A 25137-nucleotide genomic window follows, 5' to 3' on the forward strand; every position below is an offset into this window, starting at 1 on the left:
CCACCACTCAAATGAAGATGTTTCTGGTATGGGAAATGACCACACTTTCAATGTCAAGATAGCCTCAGTCTTGTAAAAAGCATCCTACAATTTATTAATGGGAATGGCTAACAGGGGCTTTCTGATGATATTTCTTTTGACAGAGACATTCTGGTAACAATGGTCCTTGCTTAAATTAGGGTATTCGCTGATGATTTTAAGGGAAGAATATACCAGCTCATGCGGCAAGCTGAGGTTACCACCTAAAGAGACATGAGTGATGATGCTATTTAGGTAGAAAAAGCATAGCCTAATATTGCATGACCACAAGCAGCTTTCACCAACACTCTCAGAAGCTTTGTGAGGTCCAAGACAGCTGTGATCCATAGGACCAGTGACAGAAGAGCCGGCATCCCTGACTGCCCCTTCTCAATGATCTGCTGACATTACCAGGGACCTTATGCTACGTTCTCATAAAGAGATGCTAGCAAAATGGTATATATAGCAATGGTATAGAATGCAAGAATTTCAGTCTTTAAAACAAATACGGAAAATTACGCTAATATGGAAAATTGAGTTGCATCTAAAAGAGGTAACAGATATGTCCCTTACAAAGGCATAAAATGGAAATGCACAAGAAATAACCCTCCAGCTGCTGAGATACAGTTAGTAGATCTCCCTATTCACCGCTAACTTTCAGAAGCTATCAATTTATCATGAGATATAGAAGTGAGAGGAAAAATAAAGGAGAAGGAAAAAACAAAACAATAACTAGAAAAGAGGATGCCAACTAAAACAAAATATGAGATTTGACAGCTAAGCATGTGATACAAATTCACTGCAGTGAACTGGAATATTCTCACCAACTTGAACACAATCTGGATCTGTGCTTAACTGAGAGCAAAGATTACATGAAGGGGATAATGTGTATGAAATACAGCCTACAGTTCGAAATAACTCTTCCCCCCTGAGCGATATGTTTACTTATTAAGAAGAAAGCAAACAAAATATACAAAGTGGGCCTGTATTCAAGGACAAGACGAACCACAGAAGATGACTTGCATGAGCAACAGCGAAGCATAAAATCTTGTACTTCACCTGAATGTATGAATATTTACCAAAAAATCTGCATGACGAAAAGTAAATAAATTCTTACAATTTCATTGAAGCATGGTCAAAGTGCTCAATGGCTTTCAGGATAAAGCCAAGAACAAGTCACTGATACAAAAAGGGACTGTTGAAAGAAATAAAATAAATGCAAACATAGTAAAAAAGTAGGGCTAATTTGGTAGGAGAGAGGTGGGCAAAACTCATTATTCTAGATATATGTGTTTATTATATGTTCTCATTGAAAGTAGAAAGTTTGACAGAAAACAAGTGCTGTGGTTTAACCTCTGACAGCAACTAAGTACCATGCAGCCATGTGTTCACCCCCCACAGTAGCCCGCTGGGCCTGGGAACAGCATCAGAAAAAGGTAAAACCTGTGGGTTGAGATAAGAACAGCTTAAGAATTGAAATAAAGTAAAATATAATAACAGCAACAATAATAATCATAGCAATGAAAAGGGAGATAACGAAAACAGAGAGAGACATAAAACCCAAGGAACACAAGTGATGCACAACACAATTGCTCACCACCCACTGACAGGTACCCAGACTGACCCAAGCAGTGGTAAGTCTCTCCCAAGGTGCACAAGTTTATATACTGGGCATGAGGTGCTGCAGTATGGAACACCCTATTGGCCAGTTTGGGCCAGGTTTCCTCTCTCTGCTCCCTCCTGGCTTCTTGTGCCCCTCCTCACTGGCAGAGGATGAGACTGAAAAGTCCTTGACTAGGGTAAGTGCTACGGAGCAACGACTAAAACATCGGTGTGTTATCAACATAATTTCCAGACTAAATCCAAAACACAGCACTGTACCAGCTAGTAGGAGAAAAATTACCTCTATCTCAGCTGAAACCAGGTGAACAAGAAATAAAGAATTGCTATTTATAGCACATGAGTGAGAAAAGCAGTTGTATCCAGCCTGTTAGTCAGGTTAAAGGCATTCCTCAGTACACAGGGAAAACACTAAGCCCTCAAAAGTTATTTCTGAAAAGTCATATAGCATAGCAAGTATACCCTCAAACATCAATAAAGGGAAGAAGAGTGGTTTATTAAACAAGGAGTTTAATTTCAAGCATATTCTGTAATGTGAAAGAACAGAACAATTGCTGAGGGGAAAAAGAAAATAAACAGAAAAAAAAACACAAACAACCCCAAAACACTCCTCTAAACATTCAAAGGATAATGGGACGATAAGCAATAAGCAGCATGGGTTCATAAGGAACATGTCGTGCCAAGGAAACGTGATTGCTTTTTTGATAGAACTGCAGAAATCCTGGATGAAAGATACACAGCATGATTTTAATAAAGGATTTAATGCAGTGTCTCACTAAATCTCCCAAAATGCATTCAAATTGCTTTGGACATAAGCACTGTCATGTAAATTGAAAACAGGTTGAAGGATCGCAAGCACTGGCTGATAAGTAATGGCAGTGGATTGCACTAAGTTTTGGTGAAGTATGTGGTGGGTCCACTGCAAGGTATAAAGATGTTCCTTGTTTTAATAACTTCATTAATAAGCTGGAAGAAAAGGTAAACACCGTGTAAATGAGCTCTGCAAATGAAACTACAGCTGAAGTAACTGTAGGCAGAATATAACAAACTAAGCCTAACTTTAAAAAATAGAAGTGAAAGGACAGCAGCAAGCTACTGCATTAGGAGAGCCCATGGCAGAAATATCTTGCATAGACAAAGCAATGGCCTACACTTGCCCTTGTGAACAAAGGGCAGCATAAATGAGAAGGTTTGGAGTGCTCTTCACTGCACACAAAAGCTAATGCATGTCTGGGCTGCATATTTAGTAGTTGAATGTGGCACAGGAAGGGAGAAAATCCTCTGTACATGCAGGAAATGTAAGATTTAAAGTGTTTACAATTAAATACATTTTAGCTTTCCAAACTGGAGAAAAGTTTTGAACTGCACATGGGAGGCAGAGATGGAGACCACTACTTTGGGACATAACAATAGCAGTTAGGGACAGACGATCTAAAGCTGCCTGCTCCATGCTCTCAAGGGATGAGGTGACCTCTACACCACACTCTCACTCTTCATTTTATTCCTTTTGCTCTTTTCTTCATATTCTCTCCAGAGAATCATTTCTTCCTCACTCACGACTTTTTCTGTGAGCCTTCTTGACTCTTCTCCCTCTCTGTCCTTGACAGTCTTTCTCAGCTCCTTTTGCCCTCATTTAATTTCTCTTTATAGCTGCACCTTCTGCTTAAAACCAGCAACTGAGGTGTCACTTGACTACCTCAGCCACTCCAAGATACATATTAACGACACTGCAGGTGGCACTGGGAGAGGTGCTGCTTGCTGGGCAGTCTGGCACAAGTCTGGCAGCAAGGGCAAAAGTGCTTCCAAAACTGTCTGGATCTGTGAACCACTGCCAATTCTTGGGAATTTCTCAGCACAGTTTTAACTGGAAATGGTGGAGCTTTCATTCTTCCATCCAGTTCTCCACTCCAGCTGTGAAACCTATTCTATGGCCTCATAGATCTTCCTTATTTAATTGTCCACAACTTGGAAGTCACCACAGTTCAGGTCTTAGTTTCCCCTGAACTTCACTTTGCACTAAATAACAAACTAGGGCAAGTAGTGGCTAACTGGAGTAGTGGTTCCTGGCGATTATCAATATCACAAGGGCAATCTGACTTGAAGCTCTGAACGCTAGTTTGCGCTTTTCAGGGTTTATGGCTCCAATCCCAATGAGTTGAAATAGTCAGACTTGGAGATCAAGAAAGTGAGAAAGACCATGGGCATTTTTCTGCATGGGGAAACTAAAAGGATTGTGGCAAATATAGGGAAAATATTTTGCATAATGCAGCTATCAAAAAAAAACCAAAACAAAACAAACCCCAACCAACCAAACAAAAATCCCCAAGCACAAACATAAAAATCAACCAACTGACAAACAAACAGAATCAAAGAGTTCTCTGAAATGCAATGATCAAAAAAATTTCACAGTGGTGGACACTTCAGAAAAATCACTGCTAGGTGGAAAGCTGACACCAGCTACCACTTTAAAAGTCTGTCAACATTTAACTTGTGTCCATAAGACTTGTATTGCCCTTCTACATTTCTTACTGATTATACAGTGAAAATCTAGAATAAACTTTTAAAAAGGAAAGGTTTTATTATTTTCTCTTGATCTGAATTTCATAACCAGGCAAAGGGAAAAAAAAAAGTCTTTGCATCTTACCTCTGGTATTGTAGATTTTTGAGACTTTTTATCTGTCTGAGCATTTTCTGCACAAAAAATAGTGAAGAGGTTCACAGGTAAAAGGGATGATATCAATGTGAGAGATTGAAGTAGAACAATTTGATGTATATGGACATGACTCATGTGGCTTCACCCTCACTGTCTTAACCTATGGTCTATCAAGGATACTCACTAATAACAGGTACTCTTTCTTACAACTCCACATTATATAACTTATTCCCTGGGTAATTAACCTTAAAAAAAAACAATTGATGACTTCTCTCTTCAATGTTGTTAGGTAGTCTATATATCATTCTGCCTTTTGGATAAAATAGTACAGAAAAGCACCAATGCAAGTATTAACCACATTTTAGTTTTTCATGTAATACAGATCACTTGTCTCTTAATTTCTAATAGTAATAGAAGGGTTGCTAGAAGTTATCTTTCAAAACAAGGATAACAAACAACAAATCTATTTGGACTACATGATACAAGCACAGATGTTTACCCTTTAAAATAGAACTCAAACTTCATAAAAAGAGAAAGGTTAATAGTAAAAGCATTATAATTTAAGATGTGGAACGGGACAGGAATAGCAGTCTATACTCAGGAGCCATAGTAATCGTTCCTAATGGAGGTCAATGAATGCAGAATCAGAGTAGCAACTACAAGAAATTCCCAATATTATCATTAAACTTTGTATTCCTTCTTGAATTTCAATTTTAAACTTTTCAACATTTATTTATTATTACAGAGCCTGACCCAGCCATATAAGCAATTGAATTCAACAACAGACGTCCTTTCACTGATTAGGGAATTTTGGTCTGTCTGAAATAAAAATCCCAACGATACCACAGCACAGAAATTATGTTCTGTCTGAACTCAGATTTTCATGACATGGTTATATGCATCAAAACCCAGTGAGATGTAAGAATACAGCATAAACAAATCAGTCTTTTTCCTATAGGAAAAAAGCTGTCCTATTACATTTGCCTAAACTAGGAAGGAGAGTGGAGTGTAAGGTGGTATCTGAGCACACTGTAGTTTAAAACCAAAACTAATTTGTGTTTTTTTCTTCTTCATTGATGAACTGTTGAATATGAACCCCGAGAAGAGGTAAAATGCACAGCAACCTTCTTGCTGCAACACAAAAACGTGTTCAGGCTAAGAGAATCACTTATTCACATAATGAATATTGAAGATGTCAAAACCCCAAAATTGCAGCCATTAAAAGCCTACTGATTTCTTTATCATAATCAAATGTTGTAGAACACCACCACCAACAAAAAAAAAATGTATTTAGAAACCTTTCAAATATTTTTTTTTCTTTCATGTAAGAACATGTTTATTGAGTTTCTTTTTTTTAGATTCTGGCTGAAAAAAACATCTCTGAATTTTAGTTCCCTCATCTAACAAGAGAAAAATGCTTTTTTTTTTTATGTGTTATAAATATAAATGTCTGCTGCTGGTTTGTAAGACTATTTATAATGCAGGAATTGGCAGAAAGACTGTCAAAACATGTACAACTCCTTTAGAAGAGAAGCAGACTATGAGTTGTGAAAGCCTGAATGAACTGGAGGCTGTATCAGAAAATGGCAGAGTAGGAGCTTTATCCTAAAGGAAAATCTTATCATACGAAGTACCAAAATTATTTGGAAGACACAGGACATGTGCTGGTCCCCCCACAAAAATATTAAAAACCAAACTCAAGAACAAAGACAACAACAACCCCCCACCCCCCAAAAAAAACAAAACAACCTACACAAAAAACCACACCCCCCCCAAAATCCAACAAACCACTCAAACCCAACAACTCAGAAATTATATGGACTGCAGCAAAATGTCAATTAAATATCTGAGACCAAAGAAACTGGGAAAACACAACCTTCAGACACTAACTTTCAGCATCTAAGATAGCAGCAGTAGTAAGCAGGGGACTATGATAATGTGAATTAAGTGTTTCTAAAGACAGCAAGAGGACCTTTTTAGACTGGCAGAATTAATTATGGTGAGGTGCAGATACACCTACCACATAAGTGCATCTCTCTGAGGTAAGAAACCTCTACAAAACATCATTCCCTTGATTCCTTTTGATGTTAATGTTTTAATCAGACAAAAGCCCAGAACACTTGCATTATGCCTGTGTAACTACAACAAGCTCTTCCATTCCAGGCAGGGTGGTTGTATGGCTACAAGCTACAAAAATCCAATCTTGGGAGAGATGTGCTGTTCTTTGTAACAAGCCAAATACTTAATGAAGTAAGAGAAATGTGACAAAATGTAAGCAGAGAACAATAATTTATGAGACTTTATTGTGTTTAGAAATCAATTTTCTCTATTCTAAAGCAGGCGGAATGCTGACACTGGAAAACCTATGTACCACATAGTTCCTTATCTCACCATTAAAGGATGAATGATGTAAATCAAGCACTGCTTAACCTTCTTATTCATTATCCAGATTTCTTGCAGAAGCATGCAGAAGTGCAGCATGTCTGCTAGCTGTCTGCTTCTTCCATATAAAACCCAGAAGCAATATTCCTCAGTATCCTTTAAGAAGAAGCAGTGAATTTGTCGTATCTGTTTGTAAGGCCCTTTGGGACTCTTCAGGAAGAAAGGCACAGTAAATGTAAGCTCATTATCATCATTAACTCCTTTTATACACCACCTGAGCTCAGAAGAAACAAATAGGAGAAAAATACAAGGGGAAAAAATGGTTGAATATATTTATCATTATTTTCTGTTCCTGGTAGGGTTTGTTGTAGGGGTTTTTTTTGTGTGTTTTGGTTGGGGGGTTTTTTGGGTGTGGTTTTTTTTGTGTGTGTGTGTGGGTTGTTTTTTTTTTTATTCATAGATACCTTTATTACATAAAACTTACTATTTATTAGGAAGTCTTAAAATTATCTTGATCACTTAACTTCATGAGGTGACACATTGCTAAGGAAGAAAAAGAATAAAATGCCTGTTCTGACAATCATACCTCAACTATATGTGTACGGTGAAGGGAAAGCTAGCTATGTGTCCTGTTTGTGTGTTTTCTGGGTAACGCCTAGATTTGGATAGGAGAGGACTCACTGGTTTTAGCCATTGAAAGGTTGTAATTTTCGTTCAGAATAATTTTCTAAGCTCCTGCTAGGGTAGGTGTGTGTGAGCAGCACTTCCAGACAGTAATTTCTACCCCACACTTATGAGCATCACATAAATGACCTCAGGAAGGAACTTTTTCCTCTCTGTTGACATCAAGGCCAACCTAGTGAGTACCTTGAGGTAGACCATGCCTTTCCAACAGGTGGGTGAATCTGTACAACTGTGTTTTTACACATAAACAGTATGAAAGGATCCTTTTTACGCTACAGATTAGTTCAACCCCATTGAGAAAAAGTGGTACTAATCTCTGTGACTGCATCTGACAAGTTGGTTTTATGTATGTGATGTGTATTTGTATTTTTTATCACTGTAGATTTATGTGGTTTTCTTTGTTGATCATTAACACACACACAAAAAAAAGATGGTAAGCCAACTTACAAATACATCCCTCGTACTTGGGATACTAAGACTTTAGAAACTGGCCTGCAAGAAAAGAATTTACAGGACTATTAGATCCACAGTCCTGACTTCAGTCCCTAAAATGGGGAGCTGTGGCAGCTTTGACTAAATTTCTGATCTCTACATCAAAAGGGCTGAGTTTGAGGGGGAGAAAGAATGCTTCCCCAACTGCTTTATTGGTAAAGTTTAAAACTTTTAAACCTGTTGGTAATAAGCTACACTAAAACTCTTAGAAATGGAAACAAGGGTGATAGACTCTTTTAAGGTTATGTGGAGTGAGATATTTATTGTATCCAAGTTCGGCAAGCTGAGAAGTCACCTGAATTAAATAAAACCAGAGAAACAAGGAGAAAGTTTATCCGACTACAAAGACACGAAGCTAGACCATACACAAACCTTAAAAACAGCAAAGAAACGCAGACCTGTCTCTCCAGGTCTACGAATGTTCTCCACTCGAAAATTCGCGGAGGTGCTTCTCACGCTATTCAAGTGCAGCGCTGATGTTCTGACCCCCATCTCCTCAAGGGCACCACTCCGCTGCACGCTGCGCTCTCACACGGGATCGTCCGTTTCCGCAGACCACGCTCTCTGTCCCGCAGCGAGGTGCGCTCATAGGCTGCTCTTCACCTGGCTGCCCGAAGCTGCTCCCACCGCCAGCGGTTCCTGCTGGCGTGCGAGGTTCCCGCGTGCCGAGGGCCAGACCCCGAGACCAGGGCGCCGCCAGCAGCGTGCGGAGCGCCTGAAGGTGCAGAGACGCCCGGGGGCTGCGGGCCCCTCTCTACGAGGGCGCTGACAGCGGAGCAGCGGGTTCTGCCGGCGCACCCCCGCACGGGCAGGTTGCTGGCGGGGGCCGGGGAGCGCCGGCTGAGCTCATTCCCGCATCGCCGTGCGGGAGACGCCTCAGCCTCAGCCTCAGCCTCAGCCTCAGCCTCAGCCTCAGCCTCAGCCCCAGCCCCAGCCCCAGCCCCAGCCCCAGCCCCGGACCGATCGGCCCCGCCGGGCCGCCGGGCGGCGCCTGCGCACTACGTGCGGCAGCGCTTCTCGCCCGCCTCCCCGGCGCGCCCCCGGCAGCCGCGGTGGGGCCAGGCTGAGGCGCACCGCGCAGGGCTGAGCGGAGCCCGAGCCGCGGGGAGCGGGAGCAGGCGGGGAGTCCGCCCCACACCAGCCCCTGCCGCCCCGCTCCTGCGGGAGCCCACACGGCTCGGGAGGCAGCAGCACCCCCGAGGGGCCTGTCCCGCGGCTGCGCCCGCCCGGCGCTCAACAGCAACTTTGCCGCCCTGGTCCGGCCGTTGTCACCGGTCTCCGGCGCGGTGCGGGCGCTCTGACAGCGCGGTGATAACCCCGGCAAGAGTTTCGCAAAGCTCCTAAACACCTTAAGCTGCGCGCAGCAACCTGTGTTCGCTGAGGTTGGAGGAGAGGAGGAATTAGTGTTTGCGATCACCCGAGGAGGGGAAGTGTTTTCCACAAGGGACCTTTCCTTACCAATAGAGCCACCAACTGTCCGCAGCGGAGGCAGGATGTAAAGAGGCAGCACGAAGCCGGTGCGGCTGCTGGCGAGGAGGCAGCGGTCCCGGGAAAGGGCGGAGCGCCGGAGGGGGGTCCTCCCGGCGCTGCACTTGCTACATTAACTCGGCGCGTCGGAGACAGCGACACAACTTTCCGGGTCTGCCCCGGGAGGCGGCAAGAAGAGGTTCCACGCTGCTCCGATCACAGCAGCTGCAGCGCCTGTCACTTGCAGCGGCGGACACCGGCGGCAGCGGCGTCGCGGCTGCCCCGGCCCCGGGGAGGCGGGCTGTCCCCGGGACCCAGGCGGGCATGCCTCCCGCTCCCATCCCAGCCGAGCGGCGCTGCCGCCGGCTCTAAAGGGAAGCATACGAGCCCCCCCGCCTCGCGGCTATGCAGCCCCTCCGCACTCCCCTCGCCCTGCTCTGCCAGGTGCTGGGTGCCTGGGCTGTCTGCGCCCTGGCCCCCGCTGCGGCCGTCGGGCTGCCCGCGTCTCCGCAGCGCGCCCGCTCGCCACTAGCCCCGACGCCCCTCTCTGCGGGCCGGCGGGCGGCAGCGGCTGTCCCCGGCGCGGCTCTCCCCGTGCGCGGCGGAACAGCGGGGGCGGCCGGCAGCGGTGCGCCCCGCGGGGCGGAGGGGGCCGGGCGGCGGCGGGCGCGGAGCAGCGACCGCGGAGCTGGCGCGGCGGCGGGGAGGGGCGCGGCGGGCGGCCCCCGCTGGCTGCCCCTGAACGCCTCGGCGGGAGGCGAGGGAAGCTCCGGAGGCCGCGGCAACGCCACGGGGCGCCGCGCCCGTCTCCGCAACCCCTTCTACCCGCTAACCGAGGAGTCGTACGGCGCCTACGCCGTCATGTGCCTCTCCGTGGTGATCTTCGGCATCGGCATCATGGGCAACATGGCAGTGATGTGCATCGTCTGCCACAACTACTACATGCGGAGCATCTCCAACTCCCTGCTGGCCAACCTGGCCTTCTGGGACTTCCTCATTGTCTTCTTCTGCTTGCCGCTGGTCATCTTCCAGGAGCTCACCAAGAAGTGGCTCCTCGAAGACTTCTCCTGCAAAATCGTCCCGTACATCGAGGTAATGGTGGTGGGTGGGCATGGCTCTAGGGGACGTGGTTCCGAGCACCTTTCCCTCCACGAGCACTGCTCTCCCGAGCTTCTCCGCCGGCCTTCGCTGCCTGTGGGTGCCCGCCCTTATCGCTGCCAGCCGGGGGGGGGGGTTCCAACGCGAGCTTGGTCTCGGCTTCCCGGGCATCCCCGAGGCACCGGTTGGACCGGAGGCGGCCGTGGCCGTAGCACCGGGGGATTTCTATAACCTCAGGCTGAGCGCGGCTGGCTCTGCCTTCCACTCGCGCGAGTTCTGCCAAACTTCTTTCCTTGCTCTTTGTGATCCTGAAAGGCGAAAATCCTCTCAGAATGAGCTTTCATTTTTTTTTAGTTTTTTTCTCCTGTTTCCCTAAGGTGAAGTGAGTCAGGAAAGCGGATGGAGGGCGTAACTGGGGACAGCTTGTAAGGTAATTGCAGACAGGACCAGCAATGGGATGTATATGCTCTTAAGTTGTACTTAAGCCTTCAAATCTTACAGTTATTTATTTAGCTTATTTTAAATATTAATAATAAAAAAGACCCCAGCAGGATTTAAGCGGCAGCTTCTTGGCAGTTGTTCGGAAGCTCTGTCAGAGAAAGCTCTCAGCCAGCTGGCCTGAGTCCTGCCGGCAGCATTCAGGTTGTCCACCTTATTTATTTGCAGGGTGGTAGCCCATAATTCTGGCTGGCTCTTCTGTATTCCCAAAACCTTATGTTCAACATTATTTAGCAACTGAAAGCTGAGGAAATAACTGTTGATTCTCCTGTTCCAAGAATGAGATATAAGGGGAAAAAACAAACAAAATCCACCTCCCAAAACAAACCCCAGTTTATTATTAATACAGAATATCAGTTTCAACAGCACATTGGTACATGGTAATATGTAATTGAGAACCAATATTTTTTAGAGTTTAGAAAGATGTGTGATGTGTGTAGCCACTAAGTTGTCATTACTTCTTTCATATGTGATGTGCTTTATTACTGGTGGTGTCGGACAAAGGGTGGAGCTGTGCTACGCTTAGATGTATGCAAGGCCAGTAATATAACATTACATTTGAAAAACTCAGAGTCCACTTTATCTATTTGCATTTAAGAAGACATGAAGTAGTAAGTATGTGTTTGTTGAGAAACAGGTAGTACTAGGAGCTTTAAAAATTTCTGAATTTAGTCCTTCCTACTGTTTTAACCAATAAAATAAGTAACACTGTTTCTGTTGCAGTCTAACCATTTCAATTAAAGTAGGTAAGGCAGATCAAGGGTTCTCAGGACTTTCCTAGAGTGACACTTTACACTTCCCAACGTGGTTTTGGTGCATTCACATACAGAATAAAAGTAATTCTTTGGATGCTAATTCTAATTAAAGATCAGTAATTGATATTATGTGCATGGCCACGCTGTTCTTCAGAATTAGTTGCGTATGCTGTGCAGCTTTGGGCACTAAAGACTTTGTCAAACTGAAAGTGGTTTCAGTAAAATGGAGTTTCCAAAGCTGTAATCTGAAAAACATTCAGCTGCTGCTACCCCCCCTTTATACATCAATTACACCTTATTTTTTCTGTAGATACTTAGAGTTGAAGCGTTATTCAAGAACTGGCACCAATTCAGTCATGATGGACCAGTGGCATGGTCTTAGGGTTAATTATTACTGGGGTGTAAAAGTGAAAAATTCTCCTTCTTCCTGAGGAAATGAAATTAATTTATATGTAAGGTACAGATCTAAAAAGTTGCAGCCTTGGGGGTTCTGTATTGCTCCCAGAGTTGTATATTTTTCATTCAGTAGTTGTTAAATGTAATACTCAAGTATGTAAAGTATATTCATCACCCCGGGAGCTGTAGGTAAAAGTCTGGATTTCCCCTCTAAGTTGTAGCCATGAGTGGCGGTACTGAGCACCAGTGCTGGTTTGCAACCCTCCACAGCTTGCCTCGAGCTTGGCAAGAAGGGCACTGTTCTACAAATTAGGATTTGACCCTGCTGAGATGGCGAAGGCTGGTAGAGCAAAGGTTCGTCACTTTCCTAGTGATGTTCTAACCTCACGGGCATTACACAGTGACAGTGACACCACCAGCAGCGATGAAGCTGCAGAGCACGTCACGAAATCTGCCCTGCAAGCAGCTACTCCTCCGTGCTCTGTCAGGGATTGTTCACAGCAGCACGCTCACCTGGCAGCTAAAAACTCTTGTCTTCTCCCTTGTTGTAACTCACCTGGGCAGGATCAGCCCCTTCCACACAGTGGGAGGAGGATGAAGTCCTCTTCATACCTTGAGAGTTAAGCTGTAGACAGCTTAACCTCTTTAGGAGAGGTTTCTAAAGTTTTGTGGAATACAGACAGAATATGGACAAATTTTAAGCTGTTATCTGTGTTTTCTGTAAGTTAGCCCAGTGTTTTGTTAAGTGTTGCTTTGTTCCGTGCTTTGAATCTCTTTTTCTGCATGCCACTTCTCCCCTCCCTGCGCTGTGTCTAAGGAGCTGTGTCAAACCCAGAGTTGTAGATCCAGAAACCTCTCCCTTTTAAACATCAAAGACACTGGCCTGAGTACTCTGTCGTTACAGTTTGTACTTTCACAACTAGGCAACAGAGGATGTTTGATTATCCAGAGCAAGTGATACGCTGATCACAACATTTTAACATTATTCAAGCATGTTTTGTACTGTGTTTAAAGGTTTCAAGTGAGAAACTGTGAGTTTTCTTAGTTTAGCTTCATGTGGCCAATTGTTTTTCTATTTGTGCTGTTTGATGGGTATTGTGCAGAATTTCAACAAAGCATCTGTTGCCAGTGATAGATAACACATATGTATATGGCCTGGGAAAAATGTTTTATGATATCTTCAAGCACATTCCTGTAGGTAAATGTTGAGCTTCCAGCAGTAGAAGGTCTCCCCAGTACTTAATTCAAAGGGCAGTTTTCCCATACCTGGTAAAGATCTGCTGTGACCGAGCACGTTAAGCAGTCATTTCAGCCATGACTGAGGAAGAAACTGAGTAAATTAATTCTTCTGTGCTTCTCATGAGTTCTTTAGATGATGAGGGTAAACTGGCAGAGAACGAAACTAGCAAAACACATGGTTAGTAGAAGTAGATGAAGTTATCTCCACCAGGAACTTCACTTGACCCTGTCTTGGAGGGGCAGTTTTAAATGCACTGAGAGGGAACGAGAAGAGAATTAGGACAACTGGGGCAGCTACTCAGCCCATAAGGATGTGTGGAGCTGTGCTTCTCCTTTGCAGTTTCAATTCTCTGTTCAATAGTCCTTAACCTTTTGCCACTTTTCTGCAGGTGGTTCAGCCACCTAGTTTTAGGCATGGGTGGCTGAAGTGTTTACTTGCACACTGTGTTGATGTCTTCAGTACACTTTGCTCAGTGTTGTTCAGACTCAGGAGATATAGGGTAAATGATAATATGAAGACAATGGCTTCAGCTAATTCCTGTTCCACAAGCCCTCCCAGTGTGGAGCCCTTTTCTTTTTGTTCAAGCATATCCACTCTTTCCAATAAAAGAGTTGGGGGGTGGATAAAGGGGAATAGAAAAAAAAACACAGTACAGAACAATATAGTTCCAGTAGCCTACTTAGAGATTTATGCTACAGCTTAGTAAAAAGAAGTATACATGTAGACAAAATCTGTAGTTTTTCACAGTTGTTAAATACAGCAGTCCTGTGAAGTAGCATTTTTATTTTCTATTTCAATGCTGGAAGCCAGTAGTGAAGGGGTTAAATAGGTTTAAGTAGGTTGTTCAAGACCCAGAGCAGCTTGCTCATGATGACAAATGGATTGTGTCAACTAGGACTAGAAACGGTCTTTTGGGCTTTAAAAGGAAGCTTGCTTGAGTTGTGTGCATTCTGCTTTTAGAGGTTACACTAGAAGCTTGATGAGTTTGAGAGGGGTCGATGAAAGTAGGCATCACTTTCTATGCTGGCAGACTGGGACAAGCTACTTGTAGTGGAGTAAGAATTTAGAATTGGTGAATGGTTTAGAATGAGGGTTTGCAGAGGCTGATTTACCATCCTGTATAGTCCAGCACAGAGCAACAATTTTTCGAGACCAGTGATGGTACTCAGCCCTGCGCTGGTGCTAATAAATATGAGCGCATCTTCCTTTTTCATACCCCTCACAAGGAAGAGAAAGACAAAGTTTGTGGTGTCCTCATCTGGACCTTGTCATGCATATGGGACTGGCTTGACCTTGACTCTGGAGCTGACTCTTGAAAGCCTCTGAAATCTGATGCCCGGTCTCTGCATGTGCTTTTGGCAATCAGTCTGTGGCATCACTTCTTTTCCTGGTGGGTACCTTCCAGCTCAGGAAAGCCATCACAATTAGTATTTTTAGTGGAAAGCAAAAGGATTGATTCGGCCTGGGATATGAATTACTGTCTTTCCCTGGAGCTGAACCTCCAGGGCAATTTGAGGGGAGGCTTTTTCCTCTTTTTCTCTTTTCCTTGAGTAGAGGCAAGTGAGAAGCCATTCTCTGCCTGTTCCAAGGCTGTCAGAGGAGATCCTTATTTTACGTTTCACTTTAGGGAAGCAAATACATTTTTTTATGGGAGTTTATAAAAGCTGCATATTATCTGTCTTTTCTGTCTTTTGCTGTGCAGTATCCTCTTTATGTCTCTTCTTTGACTTCACTCAGAGCTAGGCTCCTGAGCCTCCAGTAAGTCCTCTGGATTGTAGATGAGATCCTTAGACGGGTACGCAGTTTCAAAGCTTCATACTGGGAGTTTTGTAGGGCAGTGACTGCATGTGTCTGTTACCGTACAGAATATCTTCAGCACTTATTGGGGAGTAAATAATTATTTAAAGCAGGAGTGTTAATATACCTCTGTCCCTTAGGTATTAATGGCATGGTGACAGTTGCTGCCATGATGGTGCTTCTATCAATCTTCTTTTCCTCTGCAAACCCAGTTCTTAGGGACTTATAAGTTGTCCATAAAAATTTGCTTTTGGCTTAAACTTTGCATGTGGCATTTCAGCATGGAACTGAATTTGTGTCAGACTAGGTTTAAAATTGGGTCAGTAATATTTCAGTTACATATGTGGGGAGGAAAAAGCAACATCTGCTATCCCGGCACCATTGACTCTGCTCTGAGCACTGGGATGTCATTTCTCCATATGACAGGATTTTTCTTGCAAAGGAGAAAGGGGCTGATTTTTAGCAGTAGTTCCATGTTGTTAATAATTAGTGCAGGAGTCCCTTGTGTAGCTTAATGGGAATTTGATACTCAGTGGAAAATGGGACTCATTTATTTATTAAAAAAAAAAAAGTAAATGAAATTTGCTTACATGATAACATGGTAGATTATAAATAGTGAAATGAGCCAAAATTAAATCCTCTTGTGTTTTGTGAGTTTTCCAACCCTCTGGATAAGAATATAGTATAGTTATGAGTGTTTCCAGTGTCCTGATGATCTAGTTGGCTTTCGCTTCCAACAAAATTCAAAAGCAGCTCTTGGAAGTGGATTCTGATTCTGAACACTATCACTCTTGAGATATACATAAGAGTAAGAAACACTGATTTGAGTGTTGATAGTACTATGGAATGTATGTATGTATGGAAACAACCATATTGTACCCATTGCTCCACAGGTGTAGGTAATCTCTGTGATAGTGATTTCAAGAACTACCATCTTGTCTTCTAGATAATTAAGGTGATGTAGATTTTCATCCAGGATGCTTAAGCTAATTGCTAATGTCAGAGGCATACTCTGGCTCCTGTACTAGTTAGCTATGGAATTACTTCTGCCACAACTGGGTTGTTTCAAGGAGTGTTTTAACTGAGTGAACCTTACCTATTTTGAAGCATAAACCCATTAATGTTTAATAGCACTTTGTGTAAGAGAAGTAGAGATATTTATTTATTTTTGTTCTTTTATAGTAATGACCATTTTTCTCAGGTTTGGAGGCTTTTAATTGAAAGAATAGAAAACAAATCTAGAAAAACAATTGAATATTTTTTTTTTTTTAATTGGGTTGACCTCATATTTTGTGGTAGTCCAGTCTTACTACTGGATGCTGTACTGCAAGTGTAGGGTAGCACAAAACCTGCAGGCTGTACTAACTTTATCTTAGGCAAAATTGACAAGTCTGCAAGAGCCACCGTGATACGTTGCATTAACAGACTCTAAATCTATGAGTGTGGGTACAGAACAACTGTAGCAAGATGATAGAGTATAATGGCTTGGTGGGAAAAATTAGTCATTTATACAATAGTAATGAGTATAAAGAGTCTACAGTGTCTGAAGGGGGCTATAGGGATGCTGGGGATGGACTGTTCATTAGGGACTGTAGTGATAGGACAAGGGGTAACGGGTTCAAACTTAAACAGGGGAAGTTTAGATTGGGTATGAGGAAGAAGTTCTTTATTATTAAGGTGGTGAGGCACTGGAATGGGTTGCCCACGGAAGCTGTGAATGCTCCATCCCTGGTGATGTTCAAGGCCAGGTTGAAGAGAGCCTTGGGTGAGATGGTTTAGTGTGAGGTGTCCCTGCCCATTGCAGGGGGATTGGAACTAGATAATCTTAATGTCCTTTTCAACCCTAACTATTCTATGATTCTATAGGGTATCACTGAGAGCTTAGAGCTAGTAGTCATCAACTTTTTTTGTAGTTCAGCTTTTCTATTACAATGGGAAAATTTTGTGAATACCCATCCTGCTTGTTACAAAGGAAGGCAGAGTGCTGTGTAGTTTGAGAAACTGTAAGCAACATAAAAAATATTCTGTTTTAGAAAATCCAGCTTCAGCTGGTAGAAGCAGCCATTTCTTATAACTCTTATCATGTTCCATATAAACGCAGTCTACATTGTTCCCCCTCCATCAGAAGGTGTGCTCAAGAGTGTGATGCCTGAGATGATTAATGGTCCATCTCATTTCCAGTTTTGAGTTGGTCATGGCTGGTTGATTCCCATTCTGTTATATTCACTGTCCTTTGGCTTAATCAATTTTATATCTCAAGGTAGACTTACTTGTAGATAGTAGTAATATCACTTCTTGGTCTTCACCTTACTGAATTGAGTAACCCAATCTCTCTTTTTTTTTCACTCACAGAATCTGGTCTTCCTCAACCTTTTCACCCAAGTCATCTTTTCTGATCTTGTTTCTGGTTTTGTTTTCATTACCTTTGTCTTGTCAAGCAGATATTAGACAAAATTCAGAGTCTCATTTCCACTGGTGTTGCTCACCATCCTGCATCTGCACAGCTTGCCTCCTCAGCCAGAGGCTCTGCTCCTGGAGGTCAGGGCCAAGAGCTGTGGGACCACAGCCAGGAGAATAAGTAGGACAGGTCAGGGAAGGCCTGAGAACATTTCAGTAATTGTTAGTGTTTGTGAAAGGGGAATTGGGTATGTTGGTTGGACAGAGAGAACTGATGCAATTAAGCTGAGCATTTCATGATTTTACTGTTCTCTCTGGTCTCAGTTCCCCAAATGAGTTTTGACACAGTTGACTAACAGCTGCTAAGCTAATGACCAAAGGCTTATGCAGTGTCTAGAAGGAGCACGACAGTGCCCACTAATATCCTCGTCAATGCTTTTAAAGGAGCAACAGTATCAAGATAGTAACTATAATGTCATCTTTTGTGTGTATGTGCTGTAGCTGGTAATCCTTTCAAAAGCCCTTCTCTGCCCAGATAGTGTGGGCATCTCCTCAGAGCAAGGGTTACTCCACCACCTCCTCAAAGCAGATTGGTGATCATTCAGTTAGAAACCTGGGGACTTTCCTGATTTCATCTAGTAAGGAAAAGATGAAAACTGGCATTATCTTTAGTGTCTATAGAGTCTGAAGTAGAATCTTCATAGGGACTGTACGGAAATAAATCAGACAACTAAGTGATGATCGAAAACTGGTGAGCCTTGCCTTGCCTCATTTCCTGCCAGGTTGTTGGAATTCAGACTGCAACAGCATATCAGCATATCAGAAACTCAGCTGTTACAACAAGAAGAGCACCATTAAACTCCACCCAGCTTCACACCACTTCAGGATTTGTTAATTTGTTCTTTACCTAGTCCTCATCAAATGAATTACCTTATTTTGTGGTTATTTCAGGGCAGTATAGCAGATTAAAAAGGAAACTTTTCTGTCTTCTTCCACGTTTTCAGCTTAAGCCTAATTATTAGTATGACTGGTATGAAGAAACACCCCTAAACTGAAATTGTGTGAACATGCAGAATGCATGTCCCAATTCCCGCCCACATAGGCTCTGAGCAGCACCCGTTGATTTTGCTGACTATTACTCATAGTCTATGGAGTGGAGTAAGTAATCAGACTCTTAAATATGCTGCCTTTAATGCAGTATATATCCTTAAATATACTGCCTTTAAGCAAATCATCTGGATTGAATCCCTGTTCATCTGCGCAGGAGTATTTGTTTGTTTTTTGCAAGTTTTTCCATAGCATCACTAACTCCCTTAATCTACAGAAAACAGGAAATCTTTGCCTGTTCCAGAGAAACACTAGTTTTGTTTAGCTTGTTTCATCAGTAAATCCACAGAGGAGTTTTCAAAGCCCACTTCCACTGTTCTTTCTTCTTGCTCTATTTCACTGTCTTAAACCTCCACATTGTTGGTCAATTAATGTGACAAGAACCCCGTAGGTTATGTTTGTTCATAGTACACATGTCTTCTTTCATTAGTCCAGCCTTAACAGCTGCAGAGTTTTAATGTCTTAGCCACCGTGTAGCAGCCTGTTTGCAATGAAATGCTAAAGCAACAAAAGCATGTGCATTGGGGGTGGGGGGGAGACACATGAGAGCTGAGAGAGAAAAACCTCAAATTTTCATCTGCTGGCTTTTATTTCAGTCCCTGTTCATTCCTGAATCTCGGTTACTTCCCTGTCTCCCACAGCTTTAGAGAGCTGACCCTTTTGTTATTCATGTTGGATGTTCTGGCTAAAGTGTTGCTGTCACTCTAAGGAGTTTGAAGACTGCACACACATTTCAGTGTTTTGCAATGAAGTCAATAGTCTTTAATTTAAAACTCTGACTCGGCAGCAATCCATGAAAATTATCTTCATTAGCTAAGTTTATGATTTCATTAAGAGTTCCCTGTAACTGTAATTTTTCTTTAATGTTTTTTATTTTTTTTATTATATTTACCAAGCTTTCTTTGAATCTTGTCAGACAGTGTAAGCTCCTAAATGAATTGGTTTGTCTATTAAAAGTGTTTACCGTACTGCTTTGTCATCATTAAATATTCCTGCAAGTTAATTAGTTCGAGATCTTACTCATTCCATCTTTTAGGAAGCTGCTTCAAAGAATTCTTCAGCTAAGCCAATGTTTGACAGTTCTAATCCCAAGAGCCTAATATTTTTCAGTGATACTCAATTTTAGCAGTCTAATATGGCCGTTAAATATTGAAGGCTGAAATTAATGATATATTTATATAATTGTGCATAATTGCAGAACTTTTTACATGAGATGTATGAACAGGAATGCTTCAAATTATGGTGGAAATAGGAAAGTATTTTATTTTTTTTAAATTTACCTATACAATTTTTTTAATGCATCATTGCACATCAAATTTGGGTAAGCCAAATTATAGTGAGTTGCCTAACATTACCCTAGATTTACCAGTTAATTGCACAGACATGTTTTATTCATGATAAAAGTAAGCATTCTTTACATTTATTAGGAGTATTATTTAAGTTTATTTTCTTTTGCATCAACACATTTTCAGCACAACACAAGCATGCAAACCCAAGAAAATAAATGAATTAGAATGCAACAAGGCACCAAATCTTTCTTGAATTGAAGTTAATGGGAGTTCTGCTTTGAATCTGAACTGAAGCTCAATTTATTGGAAATAAGATTAGGCCAAAATGCAAATAGTCTTCCTGCAAATTTCTTTTTAGGAAATTCAATTATAAATAGGACAAATGATAGGAAATTATGTTTCATGACAGTACAACATTTCTATTCATGCATAAAATGATTATTATTAAAGCTGGAGAACATATGCATTGCAGTGTACTTGCTCCTGAACAGTATATAATTGAGAGCTCTGTCCAATCCATTTCAACAGCATTATCATTTAAACAACAAAGCCATTTCTCCTGGCTTTCAGTACGTTTCCCCACAGGATGTTTTCTGTGAAATTAAACCTAGATTTCCCTGAGATTTTTTCCTAAAGGAAATGTTGAAGATAGATTTCAAAGCCTAAGTATTATAGTGAAGGTTGGTTTTGCACAGCCTCTGGAAGTCTGAAGTTTTTGGATACAGTCTCTCTGAACTCACGGGATGACTTTTATGTACCTACATCCCATCAGAATTTCACTTAAAAGCCTAAGTCCACAAAAACAGCTGTTGGATCCTACTCCATTCAGAAGATGCCTAATCCACAGGGTTCCTAAATTTTGTAGGTGACGGCAGATTTTGGTGTTATGATCCCCTGCATGCTTGATGAGCATGTGATGGAGGCCTAAATCCATACTTCTGCTGAAGGAAAACTCTCCCATCTCTCCCCTTTTCACTTAAATTCCAGCCCCTGTGGTGGAACCGATCTTTCTGAAAAACACCCCTTAGAAAAATGGGGGGAAGAAGGGGTTTAGTTTTCCGTATTGGTCAGTTCTCCTCAGGTTTTTTTTTGCTTGGTGTTGCACAGGTTCTTGCATGGGCTTCCGGGAGAGGGTGTCCCCAAGCTGAAATCAATATGTGCAGGCAGAAAACCAGAAGGGTGTATTCTTTTGGGGTGCATGCTGGGTAGTTCAGCAAACACTGGAATGTAAGCTCCATCCATGATGCTTCTTTTGATTGTGCTTGGCACCATGGTGCTTAACTGTGTACTACACTAATGCCCCTAAACTAGGTTTTCTTTTGCCTGTCGCAGTCAAGGGGCTAAACTTGACTAATGTTTCAGAGTACAAATTGAGCTCTCTCTTAACTATGGAAGAGCATAGTCCCTTCTTCCAGAGAACAGCTCAATGGTAAAAGCTTTCACCCAGTGTACAATACATTAAATCCCTCTCCAGCCTGAGTGAGTTCAGGCCTTCTTCTTCCATCTCTAAGATGACTGCCATCAACAGGGGACCAGGGGGCTTTTGAAGGAGATGAAGGAAGTTTTCCCACTCAACTGAATATTGGACTGTATCCTTATAGCTGTCCTTTTTTTTGTTTTTTCCCTTTTTTCCTTTTTTATTGTTTTGTTTGTTTTTCCCAGACAAGACCAGGATGTAGAGAGCTTTGAGCAATCTGGTCTAGTGGAAGGTGTCCCTCCCCATGGCAGGGGGTTAGAACTAGGTAATTTTTAAGGTCCCTTCCAACCCAAGCCATTCTATGACAGCATCTGTATTAACTTGCACCCCCTTTTCTCCTTTCCAGGTAGCCTCTTTGGGAGTCACCACCTTCACACTGTGCGCCCTCTGCATCGACCGATTCCGTGCTGCCACCAACGTGCAGATGTATTATGAGATGATTGAAAACTGCACCTCCACGACGGCCAAGCTGGCGGTTATCTGGGTGGGCGCGCTGCTGCTGGCACTGCCAGAGGTGGTGCTGCGCCAGCTGGCCAAGGAGGACCCTGAGTACAGCGGCAGCCCACCCGGGGAGCGCTGCGTGGTCAAGATATCCACCGCGCTGCCCGACACCATCTATGTGCTCGCTCTCACTTATGATGGAGCAAGACTCTGGTGGTACTTTGGCTGCTATTTTTGTTTGCCTACCCTTTTCACTATTATCTGCTCCCTGGTAACCGCGAGGAAAATCAGGAGGGCAGAAAAGGCTAGCACAAGGGGGAACAAGCGACAAATTCAGCTGGAAAGTCAGATGAACTGCACAGTGGTGGCTTTGACCATTTTGTATGGGTTTTGCATCATTCCTGAAAACATTTGCAACATTGTGACTGCCTACATGTCCACAGGGGTCTCTCGGCAGACTATGGACCTCCTCCATCTCATTAGTCAGTTCCTTTTGTTCTTTAAGTCCTGTGTTACCCCAGTTCTTCTTTTCTGCCTCTGTAAACCTTTCAGCAGGGCCTTTATGGAGTGTTGCTGTTGCTGCTGCGATGAATGCATCCAGAAGTCTTCAACAGTGACAAGTGATGACAATGACAATGAGTACACCACAGAACTGGAGCTCTCCCCTTTCAGTACCATCCGTCGCGAAATGTCCACTTTTGCCTCTGTGGGGACTCACTGTTAATTGACCCTAGAACTTTATTTGCTGTATCTTTTTTTGTTTTCTTCTTTTTGTTCCTTTTTTTTTTTTACTTCATATTTTTCTTCTTGAAGCAAAATGAGTACTGAAAACTGCTCTAGAAACGAATCTGCTTATTAACAGTCATGCTTTGGAAAATAATTTGTTTTGTTATTAAAATGAAAGAAAGAGAGAAGGGGAGCCAGCACTCAGTTTTAAATCATGATATTTTGTGTGGTGCTAGGATTTTATTGTCTGGGAAGGAGAATCCATATCAATCCACTTTTATTTAATTCCATAGTATTTTTTTTTTATAATCACTGTAAAATGACTATATAGACATTGTGGGGTTTGCAAGATGTTTTATGTAAAAGATGTGGTGGAAATTATTTGAAGGTAATTTTAATCCAATTACTGTACACTATTGTGAGAGGACTTGGATTTCAGAACATTTATAAAGTAGCATAAAAATAAATGAAGTTTTATTCTTTAACTTCATTGCCAGTCTGCATTTAATAAGGACACCTATAAGTAGTATTAAATTCTTTTAAAAAGTAAAAAAAATCTTTGCATACAGTAATTTAAATGGCCATATTTAATTTACTATTCATGTACTTACCCTTGGGAGCTATAATTGCAGTGTTTAAGCAAGATGGTTATAATGGAATTAGATTTACATGAGTGAAATTTTTAAATGTATATTATGAAGGCTCAGTGTGCCTCATTGAAAATTTTCTTCTTAACCTGAAGGTATACAAAAACCTGAGCTGTTTTGTACTTCTTATGAAGAAGGATCACTTTCTCACTTCAGTTTTGTCTTGTGTGGTTTCAAAATCAAGTTTCTTTCCAATTTGCTATTGGTTTAACATTGAGATTATGTCCTCAGTCTCTGTATGTATAGCTCCTTCAGTAAGAGTCCCGTTGCAGGGAAGAGCATTCTTTCGCCAGAGGTTTGCTGACAATAAATGTGAGGGACTGAAACATGTGGAGAGTGAATTCCTTCTTTTTTAAAAGGTATAAACAAACTTGGACACTTGGGGTTTGACCTGGAGCAACTGCAGTCAATGGAAAGGCTTCCATCAATTTCAGAAGGCTTTGGATCAGACTGGCATCTCCTATTTATTCTGGGATGTAGCATGAATATTAATCACAGGGGCTCTGTATACCAATTATAAATCACGTTGCTCTCACAGAGGGTGCTATTCATGAGCAGCTCACGGCTCTGAAGCTGGTTTTGAGAACTACGGTGTGTTTTGTGGATGGCTTTTTGCTGTCCACAGGTTTATTAAAATGAGGATATGTCAACGCTGCCAGCAACAGTGTGATACAGTGAAGTCTAAAGTTGTTATAGGCAAGCTGGGCTGGAGACTGGAAAGTGCCTATCTGTACCAGCAGAGCTTATTTGCTTCTCTTCTTGGCTGAAGTAGACAGGCTGTTCTTGGCAGGAAAGCTGGCTTATATTTACACTGAGCACCACACTGAAGTGTGGACACATGCTAAGGAACTGATTTTGTTATAATTAGCTTATATTTTAATATGATTAAATAAATAATAAAATTGCAATAGTACGGGCAGAAGTAAAATCACATGCGTTTGTCCTTTGAAATTAACAGTGATCATAACTGATGTAGTCTTGCATCCTGATACCTGCCTCTAAATATGTGAAAGAACTCTGTAACTTCTGGAAAGGAGTCTTTTTTAATTATTATTTGTAGATTCTGGACTTCATATGTTTAATCTTTGTATCTACTCGGGCAAGCAGTAATTCTTCACCATTTTCACATACAGCAGTTTCAACTGAAAAGCAGTTGAAATGAACTAATCTGAATATGCATCCAAACATATATCCACTTGAGTTTTTTTTCTGACTTTTGAATCTGACATTGTGCCCTAGCAAAGCAATCTGCTTTAAGCACAGGCCTAAATTTAAATAGTTATTTCTGTTTAAGACTTGTTAAATTACCTGAGTTTTTTTAAATCCTTTTGTAACATGGTTAGTCACTTCTGAAGATGGGGGAACTGTTCTTTCTTTATAAACCCTTCATCGACTTAATATTTGATTACATTTAATAAACTATGAAAGGGGTTAAAGAGAAAAGATAAAATCAAAATCTCCTTCCTCACTGTGATGCCTGTGTCTCCTCAAATATTTATTCCCATCTCTGCATTTTGATTTGTACTTTTGTTTTTTATGTATCAGTATTTATAAAGAATGGGAATAAAACCTCTCCTTTTGTTCCTTGCTGAATTGTTTCTCTCAGGTGCTTTTTCAGTCCCAGCATGAGCAGTGGCTCAAGGAGCTGGGAAAAGAACAGCAGAATAGGAGGAAACAGTTCTTTACGTTAAAACTTTTATCTATATATTTGTATATAAAGAAAGAAAATAGAGAAATTACATGGGAATATTAAATGATCACTGCCTGGGATGTTAGGTGCTTCCAGCTTTCCAGTCTACACTGGGTATGTGTAAACGCTGCTAAGGACTGCTGCTCTTTCCCATGTTAAATGCCGTGTCCCAGAGCATTGCTTCTCCATTGGAATATTTCCACAATATGGATATGGGGGTAAAAAAATTTAATCAAATAGCAAAAAAGAGAATTAGGAAGTCA

At 42.1% G+C, this 25137-nt stretch overlaps 1 protein-coding gene across 1 annotated transcript; it reads left to right on the forward strand.

The window, feature by feature from the left end:
- Positions 1–9583: 9583 nt before the first annotated feature.
- GPR37 (G protein-coupled receptor 37) lies at positions 9584–23514 on the forward strand. The gene is made up of 2 exons (XM_061467540.1): positions 9584–10408; positions 21717–23514. The coding sequence occupies exons 1-2, from the start codon at positions 9722–9724 to the stop codon at positions 22533–22535; spliced, it is 1506 nt and encodes a 501-aa protein (XP_061323524.1). The 5' UTR covers positions 9584–9721; the 3' UTR covers positions 22536–23514.
- Positions 23515–25137: the final 1623 nt, after the last annotated feature.

Source organism: Pezoporus flaviventris, unplaced genomic scaffold, assembly GCF_033815535.1.
Source record: "Pezoporus flaviventris isolate CSIRO_AGI_PZ_B2104156 unplaced genomic scaffold, CSIRO_AGI_Pfla_v1 ptg000045l, whole genome shotgun sequence".
Taxonomy (NCBI): domain Eukaryota; kingdom Metazoa; phylum Chordata; class Aves; order Psittaciformes; family Psittacidae; genus Pezoporus; species Pezoporus flaviventris.